At 42.7% G+C, this 24,133-nt stretch overlaps 1 protein-coding gene across 10 annotated transcripts; it reads right to left on the bottom strand.

Annotated features, from left to right (window-relative positions):
• Positions 1-1,925: 1,925 nt before the first annotated feature.
• On the bottom strand, positions 1,926-23,009 carry LOC311135112 (nuclear receptor subfamily 2 group C member 1-like). 10 transcript variants are annotated; one of them, XM_084168992.1, is made up of 14 exons: positions 21,629-23,009; positions 20,125-20,235; positions 18,848-19,084; positions 15,059-15,137; positions 14,774-14,953; positions 14,245-14,413; positions 11,673-11,769; positions 10,592-10,785; positions 8,521-8,674; positions 7,770-7,891; positions 7,330-7,487; positions 6,955-7,092; positions 4,279-4,384; positions 1,926-3,139 (listed from the first exon to the last, which is right to left on the bottom strand). In XM_084168992.1, the coding sequence occupies exons 2-14, from the start codon at positions 20,191-20,193 to the stop codon at positions 2,968-2,970; spliced, it is 1,875 nt and encodes a 624-aa protein (XP_084025118.1). In that variant the 5' UTR covers positions 20,194-20,235; positions 21,629-23,009; the 3' UTR covers positions 1,926-2,967. The 10 variants fall into 10 exon arrangements, with proteins under 10 accessions (XP_084025118.1, XP_084025124.1, XP_084025126.1 ...); XM_084168998.1 differs by having other exon boundaries at positions 14,266-14,413; positions 21,629-23,008; XM_084169000.1 differs by having other exon boundaries at positions 14,266-14,413; positions 21,439-23,008.
• Positions 23,010-24,133: the final 1,124 nt, after the last annotated feature.

The raw sequence follows: 24,133 nt of genomic DNA on the forward strand, positions 1-24,133 counted from the left end.
GAGAACATTGATGCAGATTGGGTGACCTTCCCAATTTATCGAAACAGTGGGTACGCAACATTAGTCCAGCAGCATGATCAATAGAAATTGCAATTCTCATTCCGTGTATCACCTACTAAAACTGTACGAAATTAAACAATATCACTTCTGTCAAATTCTATTACAATTTAAATGCTTATAGCCTTTGAGCTGGAGTCTTTTAGCTGCTATATATAGCCTATATAAAGCTGCTTATCGACAGATCTCTTAGCCATAACCTTATAGCCTCTCAGAATGCAAGCAGGTGTATGGGTTGGACAGGCTAATGGGACACTTGATGATGTAACCATTTAGCTGAGAGCATGCGTTTACCTCCAATTCACCTCATCTACAGATCAATATCAGGACAATTCCACGGAAACAGAATGACGCAGACTCAGATTTTTCATTTAACAAAATGTATGTCAAACAAAAAACAATGATTGCAAAGTTAAACAAACCATCTCCATGCACAAGGATGACTTAAGAATTTCCACTGAAAAATGTTCACAAAAACACATTTACTTGAAAAACTGTGCAGATGCAAAGTTTGGTAACAGAATGACGGCAAAAACAGAGCAAACTGTCATTCTGTTACCAAACTTTGCATCTGCACCATTAATATGGAGTTGGTCCACCATTTGCTGCTATAACAGCCTCCACACTTCTGGGAAGGCTTTCCACTAGATGTTGGAACATTGCTGTGGGGACTTGCTTCCATTCAGCCACAAGATCATTAGTCAGGTCGGACACTGATGTTGGGCGATTAGGCCTGGCTCAAAGTCGGCGTTCCAATTTATCCCAAAGGTGTTCGATGGGGTTGAGGTCAGGGCTCTGTGCAGGCCAGTCAAGTTCTTCCACACTGATCTTGACAAACCATTTCTGTATGGACCTCGCTTTGTGCACGGGAGCATTGTCATGCTGAAACAGGAAAGGGCCTTCCCCAAACTGTTGCCACAAAGTTGGAAGCACAGAATCGTCCAGAATGTCATTGTATGCTGTAACGTTGATTTCCCTTCACTGGAAATAAGGGGCCTAGCCCGAACCATGAAAAACTGCCCCAGATCATTATTCCTCCTCCACCAAACTTTACAGTTGGCACTATGAATTCGGGCAGGTAGTGTTCTCCTGGCATCTGCCAAACCCAGATTCGTCAATCATACTGCCAGATGGTGAAGCGTGATTCATCACTCCAGCGAACGCGTTTCCACTGCTCCAGAGTCCAATGGCGGTGAGCTTTATTCCACTCCAACTGACGCTTGGCATTGCTCATGGTGATCTTATGCTTGTGTGCGGCTGCTCGGCCATGGAAACCCATTTCACGAAGCTCCCGACTAACAGTTCTTGTGCTGACGTTGCTCCCAGAGGCAGTTTGGAACTTGGTAGTAAGTGTTGCAACCGAGGACAGACGATTTTTACACGCTACACGCTTCAGCACTCGGCGGTCCCGTTCTGTGAGCTTGTGTGGCCTACCACTTTGCGGCTGAGCTGTTGTTGCTCCTAGACGTTTCCACTTCACAATAACAGCACTTACAGTTGACCGGGGCAGCTCTAGCAGGGCAGAAATGTGACGAACTGACTTGTTGGAAAGGTGGCATACTATGACGGTGCCACGTTGAAAGTCACTGAACTCTTCAGTAAGTCGATTCTACTGCCAATGTTTGTCTATGGAGATTGCATGGCGGTGTGCTCGATTTTATACACCTGTCAGCAACGGGTGTGCCTGAAATAGCCGAATCCACTAATCTGAAGGGGTGTCCACATACTTTTCTATATACTGTATCTTGCATCGCTCAAGTGACGCCATAATACCATTCCCAAATGTAGTAATCATAAAAGTCAACACCTAATTGAAAGGTGCAATTTATTTATGGATTGATTCTAAAATAAATGTGATTGATTGACCATTGAAAGTTGTAATTTTATTTTCAAATGACTTCACAATTGTTTTAGCAACTACATTTACATGTCCAAAAGCTGGAATTCTTGTAATAACAAGCTATTGTCTACGATAGCTTTTTCTTCACTTCTTTCTATATACATATTTATATATACACATACATGATTCTATGAGTTCCACATGTTGCATATTCCATATGTTCCATGTTCTAGAAGAGTCGACTCATGATGCAAGCCTGTTCCTTCGGACTGGCAAACATCCTATACCATCTAAAAAGGTTAGAACCTTAATACACTGACCAAATATCATCATCATCATCATGACAAACCAATTCAGATTGTGAAAGTTTCTCAAATCTTTACTAAATAAAAAAAAGCGCAAGTTGAAAGCAGATGAGGGGGCTGTTGAAAAAAGCAAACGGCTCCTCTGTCCGTTCATTCATCAAAATACAAACAAAATCAGGATCACAAAATGAAAGGATTGAAGAAAAGATAAGAATAAAATAATGCTGTACACATTAATAAAAAAAAGCACAATCTAGGATGCTTGACTGATTCAAAGTTCATTTCGTGAATGGACAACGGTAGGCAAGCCAGCTGTAACCTCTGGGTGTGTGGACTAAATTGTCTTCTGAGCTATGGTATATTCAGGGGAGACAAAGAGGAGGATTGTTTCAGCACTGAAGAAGTCGTCATCAGATTCCATTGAGAAAACCTTCAGATTCTGTTGAATGCAACCAAACTGGGTCCTGTTCAGTTGGCACCAAACGGAAAGAAAAATGTCAGAAACAGAGCAACAACAAAAAAAACAGGGAGGTACTGCCTGAACTTGTCCAATAAAATAAATGCTATTTTTCATTGTCCGTTGCAAAACGTTTTGCTAACAGTGTGCCCTAATGAACACGCCCCTGCAGTTTTACCCCCCCCTAAGAATGTTAACGTTTCCATGGCCGTTTGCCTAAAATGGCCTGCAGGTGATGTTTCCATGTTGACCTTGTGATGATGGTGGCTGCCGTGGTGACCAGGGTCGGAGTGGGGTAAGGTCAGAGGTCAGACGCCAGTGGCCACCTGGCTGTTGTAGTCGGTGGACTCCATCTTGAGGATGTAAGGGATGATGCTGTCTATCTGCACGTTGCCGATGAGGCCAGTGAAGAACAGCTCCTCTGTCACCGCTGCACTCATCAGCCGCAGGGCAGGGAGACGCAGCAGCAGCTTGGATAACCTGAGGGGAAAGAGGGAGGGAGGGAGGGCTGTTATGAATGGACAATATATCCTTGTAAATTACATGCCAATAAAGCATTTGAATTTGACAATTTAATTGAGAAGAGGAGAGATGGAAAATAGTGGAAATGTGAGACAGGAAGAGAGAGCGATACACAGAGAGAGAGAGCGATACACAGAGAGAGAGAGCGATACACAGAGAGAGAGAGCGATACACAGAGAGCGATACACAGAGAGCGATACACAGAGAGCGATACACAGAGAGCGATACACAGAGAGAGAGAGCGATACACAGAGAGAGAGCGATACACAGAGAGAGAGAGCGATACACAGAGAGAGAGAGCGATACACAGAGAGCGATACACAGAGAGCGATACACAGAGAGCGATACACAGAGAGAGAGAGCGATACACAGAGAGCGATACACAGAGAGAGAGAGCGATACACAGAGAGAGAGAGCGATACACAGAGAGAGAGAGCGCGATACAGAGAGCGATAGAAAGAGAGAGCGAGCGATACACAGAGAAGCGATACAGAGCGAGAGAGCATGATACAAAGAGATGTAGTGATGCATAATGAGATGATCTAGTGAGATGTAGTGATGCATAATGAGATGTAGTGATGCATAATGAGATGTTATAATGAGATGTAGTGATGCATTATGAGATGTTATAATGAGATGTAGTGATGCATAATGAGATGTAGTGATGCATAATGAGATGTTATAATGAGATGTAGTGATGCATAATGAGATGTAGTGATGCATAATGAGATGTAGTGATGCATAATGAGATGTTATAGTGCGATGTAGTGATGCATTATGAGATGTTATAATGAGATGTAGTGATGCATTATGAGATGTTATAATGAGATGTAGTGGTGCATTATGAGATGTTATAATGAGATGTAGTGATGCATAATGAGATGCTATAATGAGATGTAGTGATGCATAATGAGATGTAGTGATGCATAATGAGATGTTATAATGAGATGTAGTTATGCATAATGAGATGTAGTGATGCATAATGAGATGTTATAATGAGATGTAGTTATGCATAATGAGATGTTATATTAAGATGTAGTCATGCATAATGAGATGTTATATTAAGATGTAGTCATGCATAACGAGATGTTACTGACCGATACGAGTCTTCAGGGTAGGTCCGAGTTACATAGTCCTGTAACTCCATGTAGGCCTTCTCCTGGAAACGCTGGATCTGTAGGGTGTTGTCTATACCTGGGTGGTCTATACACACACACACACACACACACACACACACACACACACACACACACACACACACACACACACGTCCGTTAAACAAAAGGAAATGTGGTCTACAGCAAAGAGACACACAGAATCAGTTACCAAACACCTGTCCCTGACTGTGTGCGTGTTTCCATTTCTCCGCTATTATAGTTGTCCATTATAGTTGACGTCCATTATAGTTCTCGTCCATTATAGTTCTTGTCCATTATAGTTGACGTCCATTATAGTTCTCGTCCAATATAGTTGACGTCCATTATAGTTATCTTCCAATATAGTTGACGTCCATTATAGTTATCTTCCAATATAGTTGACGTCCATTATTAGTTGTCTATTATATTTATCAGTGGGCGTTTTCATATCAAACATTTCTTGGCAAAGACACACAGAACAATTAAATTCAACAAAAGGAAAGGGTGCAACTCTATTGTATTCATAAGAACTCTCCCTTTATGTACACAGCTAACCTATAGGGACCGTGTTCCGGTTCGGAGACCTGAGCGTACTTTCCTTTGTTTAAATAGTTTGCTGACAATCTGGGAACTTTTGTCTGAAGAGCAGCACCTGGCTACACTAAGACTAAAAAACAGAAAACTTGAGCATGCATAACCATTCACCCCCCCAAAGTCAATACTTTGTAGAGCCACCTTTTGCAGCTGCAATTCTCTTGGGGTATTCTCTCTAGCCACTAGGATTTTTGCCCATTCTTCAAGGCAAAACTGCTCCAGCTCCTACAAGTTGGATGGGTTCCGCTGGTGAACAGCAATCTTTCAGTCATACCATACTCACACATGGCTTTTGGCAAACACCAAACGTGTTTTTTCTTTAAGCAATGGCTTTTTTCTGGCCACTCTTCCGTAAAGCCCAGCACTGTGGAGTGTACGGCTTAAAGTGGTCCTATGGACAGATACTCCAATCTCTGCTGTGGAGCTTTGCAGCTCCTTCAGGGTTATCTTTGGTGTCTTTGTTGCCTCTCGGATTAATGCCCTCCTTGCCTGGTCCGTGAGTTTTGGTGGGTGGCCCTCTCTTGGCAGGTTTGTTGTGGTGCCATATTCTTTCCATTTTTTAATAATGGATTTAATGCTGCTCTGTCGGATGCTCAAAGTTTCGGATATATTTTTATAACCCAACCCTGATCTGTACTTCTCCACAACTTTGTCCCTGACCTGTTTGGAGAACTCCTTGGTCTTCATGGTGCCGCTTGCTTGGTGGTGCCCCTTGCTTAGTGGCGTTGCAGACTCTGGGGCCTTTCAAAACAGGTGTATATATACACTGAGATCATGTGACACTTAAATAACTAATTATGTGACTTCTGAAGGTAATTGGTTGCACCAGATCTTATTTAGGGGCTTCATAGCAAAGGGGGTGAATAAATATGCACGCACCACTTTTCCGTTATTTATTTATTTGAATTTTTTGAAACAAGTTATTTTTTTTCATTTCACTTCACCAATTTGGACTATTTTGTGTATGTCCATTACATGAAATCCAAATAAAAGTATATTTAAATTACAGGTTGTAATGCAACAAAATAGGACAAACGCCAAGGGGGATGAATACTTTTGCAAGGCACTGTACGTCACATCACACATCGACATCCTTCCTTTTCTCTTCCATCAGCACTTCCCCATCATTTACACATAATGAAACTTAAAAATTACCCCAATCCCCCAACCAGTACTGAAGAGAACTATGGCTTGGAGGTAGGCATACTCCTAGGTTACAGAACTGTAAAAAACGAATGCACCCCGTTTCCTTCTCTTCTCGCTCTCCCTCCTTGCTGACAGCACCCAGCTACACTAAGAAGGTGTGAAAGTACAGAGGCACCTTTTCTTTAGTTTTTCCATCAGACACCAGCGCAAGAGGAAGCAGCCAACAGTCATGGTCATCTTGACTCATCTTTCTCGGAGTGTGATAGAAATCTACCCAGTCCGCATGTTGTCTCAGCGGTCCTTTAAAACCATCCAGAACCTCCCAGCTGGCCACATACACAACCACACCAGAACCGCACCGCCGCGAGACTGGTCACCTTAATAAGCTGCAGGGACACATACTTTTTTTGATCCACAGAACAAGTCGTCATGTTACTGCATAAGTGTCACCGTGTGCATGTTTAGACCAATGGTCGCGTTCCAGACAATCTTTAAAGCAGTCGCACTGTATCATATTGATGCGGTTACTGACATGTTAAACACTTGGCCAAGCCCGGGTGGGCGGTGTGAGATGATTTGGTGCACGGTCGTTTTGCAGACGCTCTGGAACGTGGCCAATGATATCAGTGAGTTGCATCATTCTTTCATGAAAATAACCCATAATGAACCTCAGAAGCTCCTCTCTTCTCCCCCACTCACATTTACATTTTAGTCATTTAGCAGACGCTCTTATTCAGAGCGACTTACAGGAGCAATTAGGGTTTAAGTGCCTTGCTTAAAGGGCACATCGACAGATTTTTCACCTAGTCGGCTCGGAGATTAGAACCAGCGACCTTTCGGTTACTGGCACAACGCTCTTACCCACTAAGCTACCTGCCACTCCCGTCCCCTACTCACCAGGGCTGAAGAGGATGATGGCTTTGAGGTAGGCATATTCATAGGAGTCAGGGGACAGCTTGGCCATGCTGTTACAGAACTCCTGCATCCTCCAGATGTGTTCCATCACCAGCTTCACTCTCTCTGGGGACAGCTTCTCTGTAGGGACCAAGATGAGAGTTAACTAAATATGAGAATACATGCCGCTTTGTAGACACTTTTTTTTTTTGTTGTTGTTGCGATTCATCTTTTATTTAGCGATAATAATCGTCAGCAAACATAAATACAAAATGAAGTTACAACCCCCCCGTCCTCCCCCCAATCCCAATCCCACCCCACCGAGGACCTAAAAGCATCTGCTGGCAATTATTGTGATTAATATGTTTTCATTTTTACCATCACCTCCTGTACCATCTTGTAGGCTGGTCTGAAGGTGGTTGATGATGGCAGCCAGGATGGTGGCAACATTCATGACATTGGAGCACTGAGCCAGACCCAGAGCAAACAGCTCGTTCCAACACGCCTTCATCAGGTTAATGTCGTTATCCTGACCACTGGGAGAGAGAAATAAAGAGGATTTATTAGATAAATAAATATATATTTAATATGATAATGTATGATTTAGCATTTTATTTGATAATTTAATGGAATTGATACAATCCCAGTGGATACACTATTTTAAAATCATTCAGGATAACATATTATAAAATTTATCTGCATTTTGATTCACTGGCTTTGGTCAGTAGGCAGGATATACAGGCCAGCTTACAAATACATTAGATACCTGAATGTAGATTTATAGAAACACAGCGGTACGCATGTAGCTAGGTACTCACCCCAAGGCTTGGAAGGCAGGTATGGAGCGTGCCCAGTGCATGGACAGGAAGAGGAGCCGCGAGGCTGACTCACAGATGTAGTTCACATTGAGGTACTCAGGCATGGGCAAAGGCATCATCAGCTAGAGAGAGAGAAAGAGAAAAAGAGAGAGAGAGAAAAAGAGAGAGAGAGCGAGAGCGAGAAAAAGAGAGAGAAAGAGAGACAGAGAGAGAGAGACAGAGAGAGAGAGAGAAAAAGAAAGAGAGAGACAGAGAGAGAGAGAGAGAGACAGAGAGAGAGACAGTGAGAGAGAGAGACAGAGACAGAGAGAGAGAGAGATTTGAGCAGTTTATAAACACCATTATCCTATCACTACTCCAACCATTCCAAACATGTTAAACAAGAGGTTGAGTGAGAGAGAGAGACGTCATGACTTGAGGGAGAACAAATGGGCCTAGATATCATTAGAGACAAGTCTGAAAGGTGATTACTTTATTAATCCTGGCTTAGTCCCTCTTGAATCACTCTTTTTATGACACACTGAGAATAAGTCTACCTTTCTTCAAGATAATGAACTTTCAATCAGGTGTTATGGGTAAGCCCCTGTTCCTTTGAGAGGGGCTGTGTCCCAACTGGCTCTATTCCCTTTATAGTGCACTACTTTTGACCCGGGCCAATTGGGCTCTGGTCAAAAGTAGTGCACTATATAGGGAATAGGGTGCCATTTGGGATGCAATCCGGGTGTTACGGGCGATGGCCCAAGACCCTCACCTTGAAGGGGACGTGGCTGTCTGAGAGTAGAGGCCCCTGCAGCTCCACCACCGGGCCAGACTGGTCTCCTGACATCAGCTGCATGGTGGCCTCCAGAGAGTCTCCTGCTGAGCCGTCCCCAGGGTTCATTGCCTTGGCCAGTGTGTCAAAAGCTCTGGGGAGGTGGGGCAGACACAATGGACAGGTCAGTTCACGAACTAGGATCCTTAATCCCTAAGAGGGCTCCACCATCTCATATAGTCTTTTCCGGGAACATGATTGGTCCAAACCCATCTCCTCGCCTACTTCCCAACCGTTCCCTCCCCTCAGACGTTCTTCTTCAATACATTTTGAGAAGGAGGTGAGGAGAGAGAGATGAAGATGAGATGAATGGATAAAAGAACATATCTTATCATTCTGCTGTTCCAAGTGATGAACAAACAGTGCCTAAGAGAAAACAAGCTTGACAGTAAGGTTACTACGATGGCAAATCTCAAACCAGCGAGTCTTGCGCAACCTAATTAAGCATGCGCACACACACACAACTCCAGCAAGTCAACAAACTAGGAACCTTTAAAGGCCAATTCCACCACTTTCCAACCTTGCGTTCATTAGCTCCAGCACAATACCAGCGTCTACATCTGTGAAAACTGCGCATTTCTACATTTTGTAGGAAAAAAATATTAAAAGTTAAAAAGGTTCTACCCAATGAGTTAAAACATTTTTTAAAAGTGATTTTCAAACACTATGAGATTTGCGGTGATGTGGGGAGCAAGAAAATACCCTCCCTCTGGTTAAAACTCATGGCAGGTTTTGAGTTTAAAAAAAATCAACTTCATCCTATGCTGTGATGTCACAGAGAATCATTTTTTATGACCTTTCTTCTTAACCACAAATCATAGAAACACGCTGTTTTCACACACACACACATATATACATATATACATATATATATACATATACACATAGACACTGGTTTGGTGCTGGAGATAATGAATATGAGCTTTGATTGTCATGGCCATAGAGATTCTATTAAAATTACTAGATGGGCTATGTCATAAACCCAAAAGTTCCATAATGGGACCAAAATGGCAGCCATCTTGTTCAGGGAGAAATCCAAAACCAGTCTAATTAGAATGTATGTCAGTAGAGGCATAGGTGATGCATTTCCTGCTTTCACTTATGCAGGAAAATAAAACACAGGTATGTGAGGTATTAGAAATGGTGTAATGGAATTATAGTCAACCTAAAATATTGTCAATAAATTATAAATATAGTTTATACAGGTTTTATATAATAGCCTCTAAAATATATGTAAACAGACCACAAATGTCTCAGATTTTGTTTTCTTGGAATGCTGAGAGTGCTATTATATGATACAATATCATTACTTGTTGCATTTACAACTTGTCTAAGTCCTATCATCAACTGATTTGAGACAGTGTATGGCTGTGGATTGACTGCATTGTTTGAATGTAATGTTGGCATATTGGCAGTTAATTTGAAAAATTGATGGGATCATTCCTCTAAAACTGTCTGGCTTGCTAGCTAACAAACATACAGTGCAGATAAATTATTCACATTCGTTGTTTTACAAAATATCTTATCACAGCACTGGCAAACCATGGTTGACCAACTCCCTGACCAACATGGCTGACCTTTATCCCACCATAAGAAGGTTCATGTCCATTCTAGTATTCTAATTCTATGGTCATGGCTTTCATTTTGAAAAGCTGAGGTTCAGCAGAAAGTGATGAAGACATACTCTTGGATGGGAAAATCACAAACCTGGGAGTAATCTAATTAACCAAGGCAGGAACACAAGAACCACATGGCCCTTGGCTCGAAAGATTCAATTTGAGCCCCATGATATACAGAACCCCTAAGATCCTTCTGATACACTCAGAACATCTAATACACCTATTGGTTAAAAAGATCAGTAAGGCTATTAGCCAATAAATGTAGCATAATGATCTTACACATTTTACTGTCCAATAGCTGTATTGGGTCATTGACCTTTTAGGCTATATTAACATTTTATAAAAAAAGTGTATCATAAAAATAAATAATCCTGTATGAAAGCTCTCCTCACCGGGTGATGTCACTGGCAGTCTGTTCGTCTCCTTGGAGATCCGTCATGGAGCTGTCTCCATTGCTAAGGGTGTCGTCCGCGCCCATCAGGTCATTGCCGTCGGTAACGTCGTTCATCTCCCGGGCCTTGTTCAGGTGGGCCAGTGACGTCACTACGTTGGCCAGCGTGCTCAGGTCGCCCTGACACGGGTCATTCTACGGAGGAGCACAAGGGACAATCAAGCACCATTATTAATAAATCGGAAAAAATCTCAATCCTCATCTCTAAGGTTATTACAGACTGGTATAATTGCTACTTTATCCATTTCAGCTTCATGATTTTACGATTTAATTGCTGGATGTTGTAAATGTCGCCCTGACAAGGCAGATCATTCTACAGAGGGGCACAGAGGATATTGTCCATCACACATGTTGTAAAAAACAAACAAAAAAACAAAAACAAAAAAACATATGTTGTATTAGAGACTGTGTAGGAGGTTCTTGAGGGAGCCAGGTCAGAATGACATATCAGCAACAGAATGCTATATTCTAAAGAATGTTCTGTAGAATCTGTTTCGGAAATGTTGCAAATAACACAGATGCCAATGAACAATGCACACAAAGCTATCTATTAATGAATGTTAATTACGTGATCTTTATTGACAATGGCAACTTTGTTATTTGCACACGTTTTCAGATCAGATTTTAAAAGAACATCTTCTTGATAATATACCATCCCTTAGCACAGTATTTCCCAACCCTGGTCCTCCAGTTCCCCCAACAGTATTTCCCAACCCTGGTCCTCCAGTATCCCCAACAGTGTTTCCCAACCCTGGTCCTCCAGTATCCCCAACTGTGTTTCCCAACCCTGGTCCTCCAGTATCCCCAACAGTACACCGTTTTGTTGTAGCCCTGGTCAAGCACACCTCATTCAACTCAATGAGGGCTTGATGATTAGTTGACAAGTTGAATCAGGTGTACTTGTCCAGGGTTACAATAAACATGTGTACTGTTGGGGGTACTGGACGACCAGGGTTGGGAAACACAGCCTCAGCAATTACCAAATGAAAGCAAGCCATCTGTTGTGTGGTGCAGTTACTCACCGATTCAGGGGACGTGGGGACCAGGATGGTGTTCTCTAGCTTGGGGAAAGGCTGCTGGATGTTCAGGAGCATGCTCGACTCCAGCAAACTGGTTGACCTGCAAACACAAACACACTTCAATTCTTCCATCCAATCACAGAGATCTCAAATGGCAGTACAATTTTTTTTTGTCATTTAGCAGACACTCTTATCCAGAGCGACTTACAGTTAGTGAGTGCATACATTTTTTTTTTCATACTGGCCCCCCGTGGGAAACGAACCCACAACCCTGGCGTTGCAAGCGCCATGCTCTACCAACTGAGCTACACGGGACCTACAGTTGGTTAGTGAAACCAGGTGGTCCTCATTCCTTTTACGCTGTCCACATCTGCACTGATCTGAAGGGAAACAATCTGATCAGGTGAACCCCAGTCTAATCATGATCTACTACCACCAGATTGGTTTTCACCTGTCAAGTATTTTCCAAATCAGAGCACATGAAGGGGAGGAGAGACCTATTATGAACGATTTACACTGTGGTTAGAGTCTAGAGCAGAGGTCCCCAACTACATTCAGCCGCGGGTCGATTTCTCCTTGAGCGGATGGTCGGGGGACCGGAACATAATTACAAATAATGTGTACACTGCAAATTGACCGCAAGAAGCCCAAACAGATATAATATTTGACTAAAGCATAATCATTTCAAACGTTGTTTTTTGGCTCAGAAAATAACCCTTGCAAATAACTCTTGCATCAGGGCCTAAAATTAACATCCGCCACCTGCCAAACGCGGGTAGATTTTGGCATTGGCGGTAAAGAATGTCTAATTCACCAGCCACGTTGGCGTGGTAACACTCTGGGCTCTGCAGTGCAAGCGTTTAATAAAAATAGTCAATTATGGGTACAAGTGAGAGTTGTGATTTATAGCAAAATAAATGCTGCAGTAGCTGTTTTCAAAGTATTTCTGACATTTTGTTTCATATCTGGTAAAGCACAAAGAAATCTGAATTCTAACATTATAGCTATCCCACCTCGCGCAGCAACACTGCCTGTCTGGGGGGCAGTGAGCACTGTGAGTGCTGAAAGATTTGTTTTTCTTGGCTAATTACATTGTTTTGTTCACAAGCTAGGTTGCTTTTCAATGTTTGAGTTTGCTCCCACTGCTAGCTAAAACAGACATCATTGGCCTCTATGAATGACGTTCTAACGGGTACACATGACTCAAGTGGCCTTGTTACCAAGGTAACCTTAAAGGGGCAGCTAAACATTTTTGTCTGATATTTTTGTTAAAACACTCAGGTCACAGAATATTAAATTAAATCTAGCAATATACCACATTACTTCTTACTAGTAATACATTTCTTGTTTTAGAAACATTACTAAGCATGATCATCCATTTTCTTGTGTTTCTTTGTGTAATTATGGCAAAACATATTTTGGCAGGTAAAACATTGTAGTGGCTGGTAGATTTGTTATCTACCTGCCACAGTGGCTGTTATAAAACATGTTTTTGTTTTAGGCCCTGCCTGGCATAGAGAATGATAGAGGACTCTTCTTTTTATCTGTCTGTGAGCACACAGGCAGCGCCAATTTAGGCCATCTCCATTTTGAAGTAGCCAATGTTCTTCTTCTACTACTTCTACGAGTTGGTAAATAAACAAAGCATGCATACTGCCACCTGGAGTGTGTTGTATGAACAGGTATAAAGCCAAAGCTGGCCATTTACTGCCACCTGCAGTTATGGAATGTTGGCTCACGAGTTAAAATTAATTGTCTGATCCCTCCTGATGACCTGGGCCCCGTTTTTCAAAAGTTATCCATCTGGATTTCGCCAATAGGATTAAATGCATAGAAATAGAATGAATAGAACAGACTAATCATTGACTTGAATGGGGACACGCGTTCTACTCATTCTATGCACTTAATCCTATCCGATAGGCAAAATCCAGATAAATAACTTTTGAAAAACTGTGCCCTAGATGGAATTATCTCATAAACAATGGCGATGCATCCCACACAGAGCTAATGGAGGAGTATGCGCTACGTGCGTTTTGAGGCCGTGTTTGGTATGACCTCATGCGCTTATATTCAACCCAACTTCCTAATTGAAATGTATTGAGTTGGCTCTGTCATTTTATACTGCGTTGCTCAGTGTGAATGGGGCCCTTAAACCAGCTGCAGTAGCTGTAGTACCTGGCTTCTCTCCTTGCAGTACCTGGCTGTCTCCTTCTAGTACCTGGCTGTCTCCTTCTAGTACCTGGCTGTCTCCTTGCAGTACCTGGCTGACTCCTTGCAGTACCTGGCTGACTCCTTGCAGTACCTGGCTGACTCCTTGCAGTACCTGGCTGACTCCTTCTAGTACCTGGCTGACTCCTTCTAGTACCTGGCTGACTCCTTGCAGTACCTGGCTGACTCCTTGCAGTACCTGGCTGACTCCTTGCAGTACCTGGCTGACTCCTTGCAGTACCTGGCTGACTCCTTGCAGTACCTGGCTGACTCCTTGCAGTACCTGGCTGACTCCTTGCAGTACCTGGCTGACTCCTTGTAGTACCTGGCTGTCTCCTTGTAGTACCTGGCTGACTCCTTGTAGTACCTGGCTGACTCCTTGTAGTACCTGGCTGTCTCCTTGTCGGTGACGAAAGTGGGCATGGCAGCCAGAGGACTACACAGGTTCTTCCTGATGTAGATCTTCTCTGTAGACGCAGCACAGTTGATTGACTTCTCTCTAGAGACCTCCACCGGCTTCCTCTCACACTGAACAGCTACACAGAGAGAGAAGGGAGGGAGGGGTACACAGTTAAACCCTTCATCTGTTAATGTGCATTCTGGTTCAGAGATGGACTACATTGCAGTCAGACTGCGCAGAATCACTCATTTACAAATCACTTTCCATCCCAAATAACTACTCATTATGTGATCAAGATTCTGCACCTCAACCTTGCCCAAACGGATCCCCTCAAACATGTTGTCTAATAAGCAACTCAGGGCGTTGTGGAATACTGCAGATGTTGACACAAATAGAGGCGACATGATTCCTTGATTTACATGCTAGAGAAGCATGTTTGTTCAACATGATATATTCCTATGTGAACGTCAGTAAGTGATTTGGGGCAGGTCCTCACAGTCCTGTTTCATGCCCAGGACCATGCAGCGCTGCAGTCTGCAGTACTGGCAGCGGTTCCTGTGGTGCTTGTTGATGACACACTCTCCGGACCCCCGGCATGTATAAATCAGGTTCTTCCTGATGCTGCGCTTGAAGAATCCCTTACAGCCCTCACAGCTCACCGCGCCGTAGTGACGGCCTGGGGAAGGAGAAGGTGGGGGGGAGGGAACAGGGTCAGTCACACAAGGAGAAAAAGAGGGTGTGTGTGCGTGCTTGTACAAGTTCAACTGCATTTCCTTCCTACCTGAGGCTCTGTCTCCACACACCACACAGTACTCCACCACGGGCTTGGCAAGTGCCTGGTCTGACCCGTCTGTCACAAACTGGAAATACAACACACAAAAAACAAAACAGGCATTCATATCAGATGTCAAAGGTACTTTTAGGGCCTGTTTCCCTGACACAGATGAATCATAGTCCTGGACTAAATGCACTGCTAGTGCCATCTAGAGCGCTGCCTAATATGAATTTGAAAAGGGGTAACCCGATCCCTCAGCTGTATACCAAAACAAAATGGCGGGGCTGCAAGTTTGCAGAAAAAGTAATTCCAGATCGTAGCTTTAATCTGCGCTAAGGGAACCAGCCCTGTGACTAACAGCAATAGTCTAAGTATGTACAAAGTAAGACAAGACCAGGGGTGTCAAACTCATTCCATGGAGGGCCTAGTGTCTGCTGTCCAATTAAAACCTCTCTACACATGGGTATCGGACTATATGGATAGGGCTACATTGAAATGTTTCTTCTTTTTTATATTCTACAAAACTTTTTTTGGGGGCCTTGTTTTTTTCCTTTGTTTTTTATACAACAAAAACATAAATAGACAACATTTACATACATTTCCACAAACATGAATGACATCACACTTGCTCAGACCCACATGTTCCCACTGTATCCACACCCAATGTTGTTTCTAATGCTTGTAGGACTCTGCCCCATATGACTTCAGATTGTGTTATGTTGCTTTTATTTATTTATTTTACCAGGTAAGTTGACTTGAGAACACATTCTAATGTACAGCAACGACCTGGGGAATAGTTACAGGGGAGGATGAATGAGCCAATTGGAAGATGTTTGTCTACCAACGGAGCCCGTGTGGCACTTGCAACGCCAGGGTTGTGGGTTCGGTTCCCACGGGGGACCAGCACGAACAAATATGAAAATGTATGCACTCACTACTGTAAGTCGCTCTGGATAAGAGCATCTGCTAAATGACGTAAATGTAAAAATGTAAATGTCTGTAGATAAGATTTTTTCAATATTTAAATAATAAAAGCATTTGATTCTTCCATTCTCTTAACGTTAGAGTATCATTTAACTTCTAGTATTACATTGAAATGTTTCTTACAGAAGAAATAAGAAAAGCATAAGAAAAGTAGCAATTGAAAGTGAAGAGATTGGAGATGATGGGAAAATGATTATACCAAAAGGTGGGGACAACAGTTCAACTGACAGGACTGAATCCAAACATTACACTGTTCAACTGACAGGACTGAATCCAAACATTACACTGTTCAACTGACAGGACTGAATCCAAACATTCCACTGTTCAACTGACAGGACTGAATCCAAACATTCCACTGTTCAACTGACAGGACTGAATCCAAACATTCCACTGTTCAACTGACAGGACTGAATCCAAACATTCCACTGTTCAACTGACAGGACTGAATCCAAACATTCCACTGTTCAACTGACAGGACTGAATTCAAACATTACACTGTTCAACTGACAGGACTGAATCCAAACATTCCACTGTTCAACTGACAGGACTGAATCCAAAACATTCCACTGTTCAACTGACAGGACTGAATCCAAACATTCCACTGTTCAACTGACAGGACTGAATCCAAACATTCCACTGTTCAACTGACAGGACTGAATCCAAACATTCCACTGTTCAACTGACAGGACTGAATCCAAACATTCCACTGTTCAACTGACAGGACTGAATCCAAACATTCCACTGTTCAACTGACAGGACTGAATCCAAACATTCCGATGTTGATTTTGTGCATTTTACTTTTACTCTACTTTTCGCCGCATTTGATGATAACGAAATCTGAAAATACTCCGGAAACGTTCAGTAACATGATAAGAATATTCCTGGGAAATGTGGGGTAGGGGCAACATAAGAGAAAAACAATGACATGGGTTTGAGGGAGATTAGTAACTGGTGTCTCTAAGTGGCCACACACACACACACACACACACACACACACACACACACACACACACACACACACACACACACACACACCTCTCCAAAGTGTGCACAGTCCCTTCATAATTTCAATGCACTTTTATTATTTAAATTAGAGTCTTCAACTATAAGATTTTTTTATTTTTAGCTCACCTAGTTGTGGCGTTAAGGAACTAGAGCAAGCACACTTGTAGTTGTTTAGTTTGGAACACAACCCTGCATCCCCGCCATCACATAATGACTGTTTACGCAATCCAAAAACGGTCCATTATAAATCCCAATCTGGGTCATGTGGGCATCATTTGAAAGCGTGTTCTATTGCCAACATGACTAGCTAAGTTATAAAATCCAATCTTACAGTGTTAGGCTTTCATAGGGCAATTCAGAGAAAGATAATTTTGGTGCGCATAGAAAGGAGACATGTGTGCATTCAGGTGCATGTTCCACGGAAATGTTTCTTCACAATAGACAAACATAGGCTCATTCTGTATGACTCATAATACCCATAAAACCTAGCGGTCAAACAAGGAAATGGTTCCACCATTCATTTTTCCCATAGGAGATTTTAGAAACACTTAAAATAAGGGCTGTGTTTTGTGTAGGCTTACCCTGGCGTGACGTTTTGATAACCGTGTAAATCTCTCTAGGACAAGGTGATTTTTATCAAGGTATTTACCCCCCCAAAAATGAAATGCTAATTAGCCGCTAGTGTTGCTATCACAAAAAACTACAAATGCCATGAGGATCTGGACGAGACTGCCAAATTGAGGCAAAGGTAAGAATCTCTTGATTAACTATCTAATTTGAGCTAAATTTACTAATGAATAAATTGGCTAAATTTCTTTAAATTGACAATTCTGTGAACTGTCTTGTGCAAGTATTAAATTGACACAATACCTATTAGCAAAGGTGTCAGCTAGAGATGACGTGCAAGAGCTTGCAGGGATTTGTAGTCTTGCATGATGTCTATTTTGATGCTAATTAGCATTTTCAAATCTGAGCGTAAATAAAGCTGAATATATTGATAAAAGTCACCTTGTCCAAGACAGATTTACATGGTTATCAAAACATCACACCAGGGTAAGCCTATACAAAACACAACCCTTATTTTAAGTGTTTCCAAAACACCCTATGGGAAAAATGAATGGTGGAAAAACGATTGGAATCCTTTCCCTGTTTGACCGCTAGGTTTAATGGGTATTATGACACCTCCACTGTGGGGCTCTATGACGCCATGTCATCTTGTAACTCTACATCAAACAGTGATCATAAACATTGACACTGTGTATGACATGAGTTTTATAATATGGAAATGTGAAGTGCACATTTGGGCTCACGGGTGTTTGGCTTGCTTGTATGACATCAAAGCGATATTTATTTATTATATTCCTCAATGTCTCATCTTTCAAAATACATGGAGTCCTCTTAATTTACAGCATTTCCCTCACTGACAACAACACATGTGCAAAAGTTGCCCCTTACCAGGAGGGATGGGGGAAACTTCTTGTCGCATGCGGTGCTCTAGTTCAGACCGGCTGTCAGACAAAACCCAGACAGAGCTGTAACACGCAGAGCCAGAGCACTGACGTCATGTATAGCATCTTATTGTACAGCCGCTGCGGTCCAATTCAGGCGCTTATCAGTGCCCAAATCTGCAATTTTCAACCCGTATTCGGGTACGAGCGTAAAGGGCTACGACTTAAACAACCAGGTGAGTTCCTAACTAGTCAGTGACATTAATTGATCAATCAAGTACAAGGGACTTGTCAAAGGCTGTAGAAACTGCCCTCCATGGACTAGACTATCACTGGTGGTGCAGGCTGAGGCCTCTACCTGGATCTGCTGGCCAGCCAGGTCAGGAGAGGCAAACAGCAGCTGGTTGACCCCTGAACCGTCCGGGGCCGCCAGGATCACCTTGCCCGGGGACGAGGCCTCTTGCTTGGCTAGGATTACCTTGCCTGGCGTAGAGTAGTCTGCGTTAGCCAGGATAAACTGCTGCTTGCCACCAGAACCCTGCTCCAATGCCGTCACGATCTGGATCTTCTGGCCCGTCGACTGGTCCGTCACGATCTGGAAGGGAAGGGGAGGAGCCAAGTCAAATGAGAATCACAGAAATTAAATAAAAACACCACCAAGTAATATTGGGTTAGGATACTGTCTGAAGCTAATGTGCTCTGTTCAAGGATCAGGGGTTGGAACCAAAATCCATTTTTCATTCTGAACAGAAACACTATTTTTTTTTGTTCCGTTCCACTGTTCTGACCAGCTAAATAAAGTTCTGAACCAGTTCGAAACCAAAATCAATTACTTCACCAATCAGTGCGAATAGAGCAGGCAAGCTAGTTGTTTACATGCGTGATGGACAGACAAGTGTAACCTATGGCGCAAGACGCGACTGACATTTTGCGGGTGGGGAGAGCGAGAGAGGGTTGAGGAGGCTTGAAATACTGGGCATCTTGTTATGACATTATCTAAATTAGGTCCACATAATTACACCTAGGAGGAGCGGCTTCTATGGAGGAATGTCCTTTGAACTAGGTAGCTAACAAGCTTGCGGGTGCAGAGCGGCACCAGAATTTAAAATACATCTTACCTTACCAGATACTGGAATACGTTTTTGAGTGACAAAGGGAGGGCTTTGCATAGGCGCTCTGTTTTGCGTTTTTATGTGAGACTAGAAAAATGCCTGGAACGTAAAATAACGTTATTAACCGGTTCCCATGCTTTTAAAATGACGGTTCTGTTCCAGAACAGTATGGATCACTCTCGTTCCAGGTTCCGTTTCTGTTCCTTGAAAATGTCCATTATTATAGATAGATCTGTTCCCTGAACCGGTTCCAACCCCTGGTTAGGATACTGTCTGAAGCTAATATGCTCTGTTAAGGGTTGTCGAATGCTGAAGATAAACAGTATTCTGTTTATAGTGTCTTGTACCGTACCTTTCTAATGGAATCCAACCCTGAAGCTATTAGTTTTGCTATTTGCTAACCTTGAAGTCATATGAAGCTACTAGCCATGCATATGTTGACTCATAAAAGCCTTGACCTAGGGAGAAGAGATGCCATAGGAGTCTCCAGCCATGTCTCAGGGTCCCCGGTCCATTCCATTACCTGGATACGGTGTCCCATCATGCCACCATCAGCTGAGACCAGCTGAATCCTCTGAGTGTGTCCGTCCATGATGTCTGCTGCTCACATCAAAGCCCCATGAGGCACATCAAACTGCAGTAGAGGGAAGGAATGTTTCACACAGTTAGTCGTTACTCAAGGGTATGCATTCATAATCAATGATAAATATGTTGTGATCTGAGCAAGGTCTCAGTAGAGTCAAGGGTGAGAAAATCTGCATTGAAAGCTTTTTTTGTGCCCTGACATTAAAATGTGACAGTGAAACATGTTGAGGTGCCCATGTCCTAACTTCAGCTAGTTATCTACCTAGCTATAAAGAGTCAAATACAGGAAGCTACCTAGGAAGTTCATGGCTTATAATAATAATAACAATAATATAATATGCCATTTAGCAGACGCTTTTATCCAAAGCGACTTACAGTCATGCGTGCATACATTTTTACGTATGGGTGGTCCCGGGGACCGAACCCACTACCCTGGCGTTACAAGCACCATGCTCTACCAATTGAGCTACAGAGGACCACAATGTGGCTTCTTATGTGAGCAAACAGGATTGAGTTAAAGTAAATGCTGGGCAGCTAGCTAACTTTTGGGAGATGCAGGGTTATATGAGCAACCTGGTATATTATTGACATGTTAACTTGCTAACGTTAGTTAGCTAGCTAGTTACCTGTGGCGCACACCGTGCATGCAATGTCGCACGGCCTAGCGTGCTAAGTTAACGTTAGCTAGCTTCTGCATTTTTGGCCTTCTACGCCAAGTTGAGAAATATCACACAAAATGTAGCTTGTTGTACATAAATAGCCATGGTTGTAAGCACAACAAATACGCTCTGGTATAGTAGTTAATTAAAATCGATGCGGAAGATAAAGGTATTTATTTTCCTGTGGGTGAAAGGTCAACATTGAAGGGTTAAAGAACATTAGGGTTCAAGGCCCATAGAAGAACGCAGCGAGCGGCGGGACTACAGCGTTTGGCAACAAGGCTCAGATCGCACACATTTAGCTACAGAACATACATTTGCAACGACTTAACGTTATTGTTAGTCCGTCACAAAGCAACATTTAGCTAACTAGTTGTGTTCATACTTACAAACATTAGTTCCGGAAATCGAACCACCTAATTCGCGCTAGCTCGAAGATAGCTACTTAGCATCTGTTCACAGGAACACTCGCTACATAGCGAACACGTTTTAGCCAATAACTGGCACACGAATAGCGATTGTTTGATTTAATGACGTTTAGTCCCAAATAACACCGAGTATCCGTGTGGTTTTGATATAATCTCCTTACTTGCCGGTTTTGGTGCACTGTCTTGGTCCGGAACCGTTAGCTAAGGCTGCTAGCTACGTTAGCCAGTTAGCTAATGGCAGTTTCCCGTTAGGCTGCTGGCTTGGCATATGTATTCTTCCTCCTTGTGATACATGACGGAGCTGACCAACGCATCGTTTGATGTGAGCTTTTCGTGCACAATCCAGTTATCTTACCTGTTATTGTGCGGTTTTCTCGTATTGTGTGTCGATGTTTAATAAATTAATGTTATTTTTCTGTCTGCTGCAGCTTCAGGGAGGGTCAGAGTTCGTGACCTTTTTCCTCAAAACACGTTGTGATGCTCACGCGCAATAGCTTGCACACACGGTGCACGGTTAGACGGAAGGTCCGTGCTATCCAATGATGTGTATAAACCATGGATGACTGACAGGGGGCGCTGTATGATACGCGGTTCAATGTCAGCTGATTTATCTCACATGACGTACAGTTTCGGCTCACTGACCAGATTGCTAAAGGGAGAGGAAGCGAACGTTGGGGAAGGAAGATGAGGTGGAATCTGAATACAATGGCGGTAGAATCAAGGAGAATTGGAGTATTGTTCAAAATAATGGAAAACGGAGCAAAGTAGGGTACAGTGATGAGAATGACCCTTTATATCTAGTAGGAGGACGGTTTGTTAAAAAGGAGCAGCTGAGCAGAGTACCAATCTTGAAGAAACCATTTGAGTTATCTAAACTGGTGGATAGAGTGATGGGTAAAGTGAAGGCTGTGAGGATCACCAGAGTCTGGCTTGTTTAGATTTGTTGTGATTCTGCGGATCAGAAGGAACGTGTGTGTCTTAATCGATTTGATAAGTTTGAAGTGTTATGTGTGTGTCTCTTCGGAAACAGGGCACCCCTCAAGGGGGTTACATCTGGCGTTCGTGGGAAGTTGATTTGGAAGAGATTAAAAATATTCCTGGAGTGATTGAAACACGTCGGATGAATCGAGTGGTGAATGGGGGAAAAAGTGAAGAGTTTATCTGTTCTTTTGTTTTTTGAAATGGAGTCTCTCCCTAATGAAGTGCGGTTAGGGTATATTAACTACAGAGTTCGAGCATTTATCCCAAGACCAATGCAGTGTGGACATTGTAAAGCTTTTGGTCATGTAGAAAGTGTTTGCAGAAGGGAGAAGCCGAGATGTAGTACTCCTGAGTGGGGCAGTGGTCTAAGGCACTGCATCGCAGTGCTAACTGTGCCACTAGAGATCCTGGTTCGAATCCAGGCTCTTTCGCAGCCGGCCGCGACCGGGAGACTCATGGGCGGCGCACAATTGGCCCAGCGTCGTCCAGGGTAGGGGAGGGAATGGCCGGCAGGGATGTAGCTCAGTTGATAGAGCATGGCGTTTGCAACGCCAGGGTTGTGGGTTCGATTCCCACGGGGGGCCAGTATAAAAAAAAATATATTCACTAACTGTAAGTCGCTCTGGATAAGAGCGTCTGCTAAATGACTAAAATGTAAATGTACAAGATGTGGAAAAGATAATGTGTTATAAAAGTGAAGAAAATGTGACATGTAATTGTGGTGGGAATCATGAAGCCACGTCTTCTGAATGCCCCACAAGGGTAAAGGGAATGAGGTGGTCAAAGTCAGGGTTTGAATGTTACACCAGAAGAGTCCATGGTAGTGGATAGGCCTTCACTGCAGGCTGCAGGGGTTGTCTTACAACAAGAGGGTCCTGACATTTTTTAAAGGTTAAAATGGTGGACTTTATCGCAATGGTGATAAATGGCACTGCCAAGGTGGAGAAAAGATCTAGGAAGATATAAATCATTGTGATTGCGGCGGAGCGGTTCCTGGAGCTGAAAGATTTCACAGCAAAGGCATTACATGGAATATTAGCAAAAGCCTGAGAAGGGAGACGTGGAGAACTAAAAGAAGGAAGAAGTGGGAGTTTTGTTTGCTTTGGCAATGTGCTATTTTTATTAGGGTGGATTGTTAGTATCACTAAAGTATGGATTTTATTTATTTTTTGGTTTCAAACCGTCCAGTTGGTGGCGGCAATACAACTTTTGGATGTAGTCTGCCATAAAACCCACAGAAGAAGAAGGGGGCGCTGTATTGAAGCCATCTTGGTGGTACTCAATTGTAAAAGATTTTGGAAGCTATAGAAAGGCATTTATTGATGTCTACTTCTAAATTGTATTATGTGAGCTAAACGAAAATGAAAAAATAACATTTTCCTTTAAGTATTTTTTTTAGAATACTAATGTTACTGTCCCCACTACAACAACAACAAATACTTAAATACATTTGAACTTACAATATCAATACGTTGTTATGCCATTGGTCATGCTTGCAGATGGGTGAGATCACAAATGTCAATTCTAACCAGTCTGATATTGGCATGTAAGTGGTAGGTCATGTTCTGAAATACTGTATATGTGTACGAGTTCACTATGTACATATCCTGATGTGTGTGTGATATATATATGTGTGTGTATGTGTATATATGTATGTGTGTGTATATACACTGCCGTTCTTAAGTTTGGGGTCACTTAGAAATGTCCTTGTTTTCAAAAGAAAAGCAATTTTTTTTGTCCATTAAAATAACATCAAATTGATCAGAAATACAGTGTAGACATTGTTAATGTTGTAAATGGCTATTGTAGCTGGAAACGGCTGATTTTTGTATGGAATATCTACATAGGCATACAGAGGCCCATTATCAGCAACCATCAG

Source organism: Coregonus lavaretus (assembly GCF_964263955.1).
Source record: "Coregonus lavaretus genome assembly, chromosome: 9".
Taxonomy (NCBI): domain Eukaryota; kingdom Metazoa; phylum Chordata; class Actinopteri; order Salmoniformes; family Salmonidae; genus Coregonus; species Coregonus lavaretus.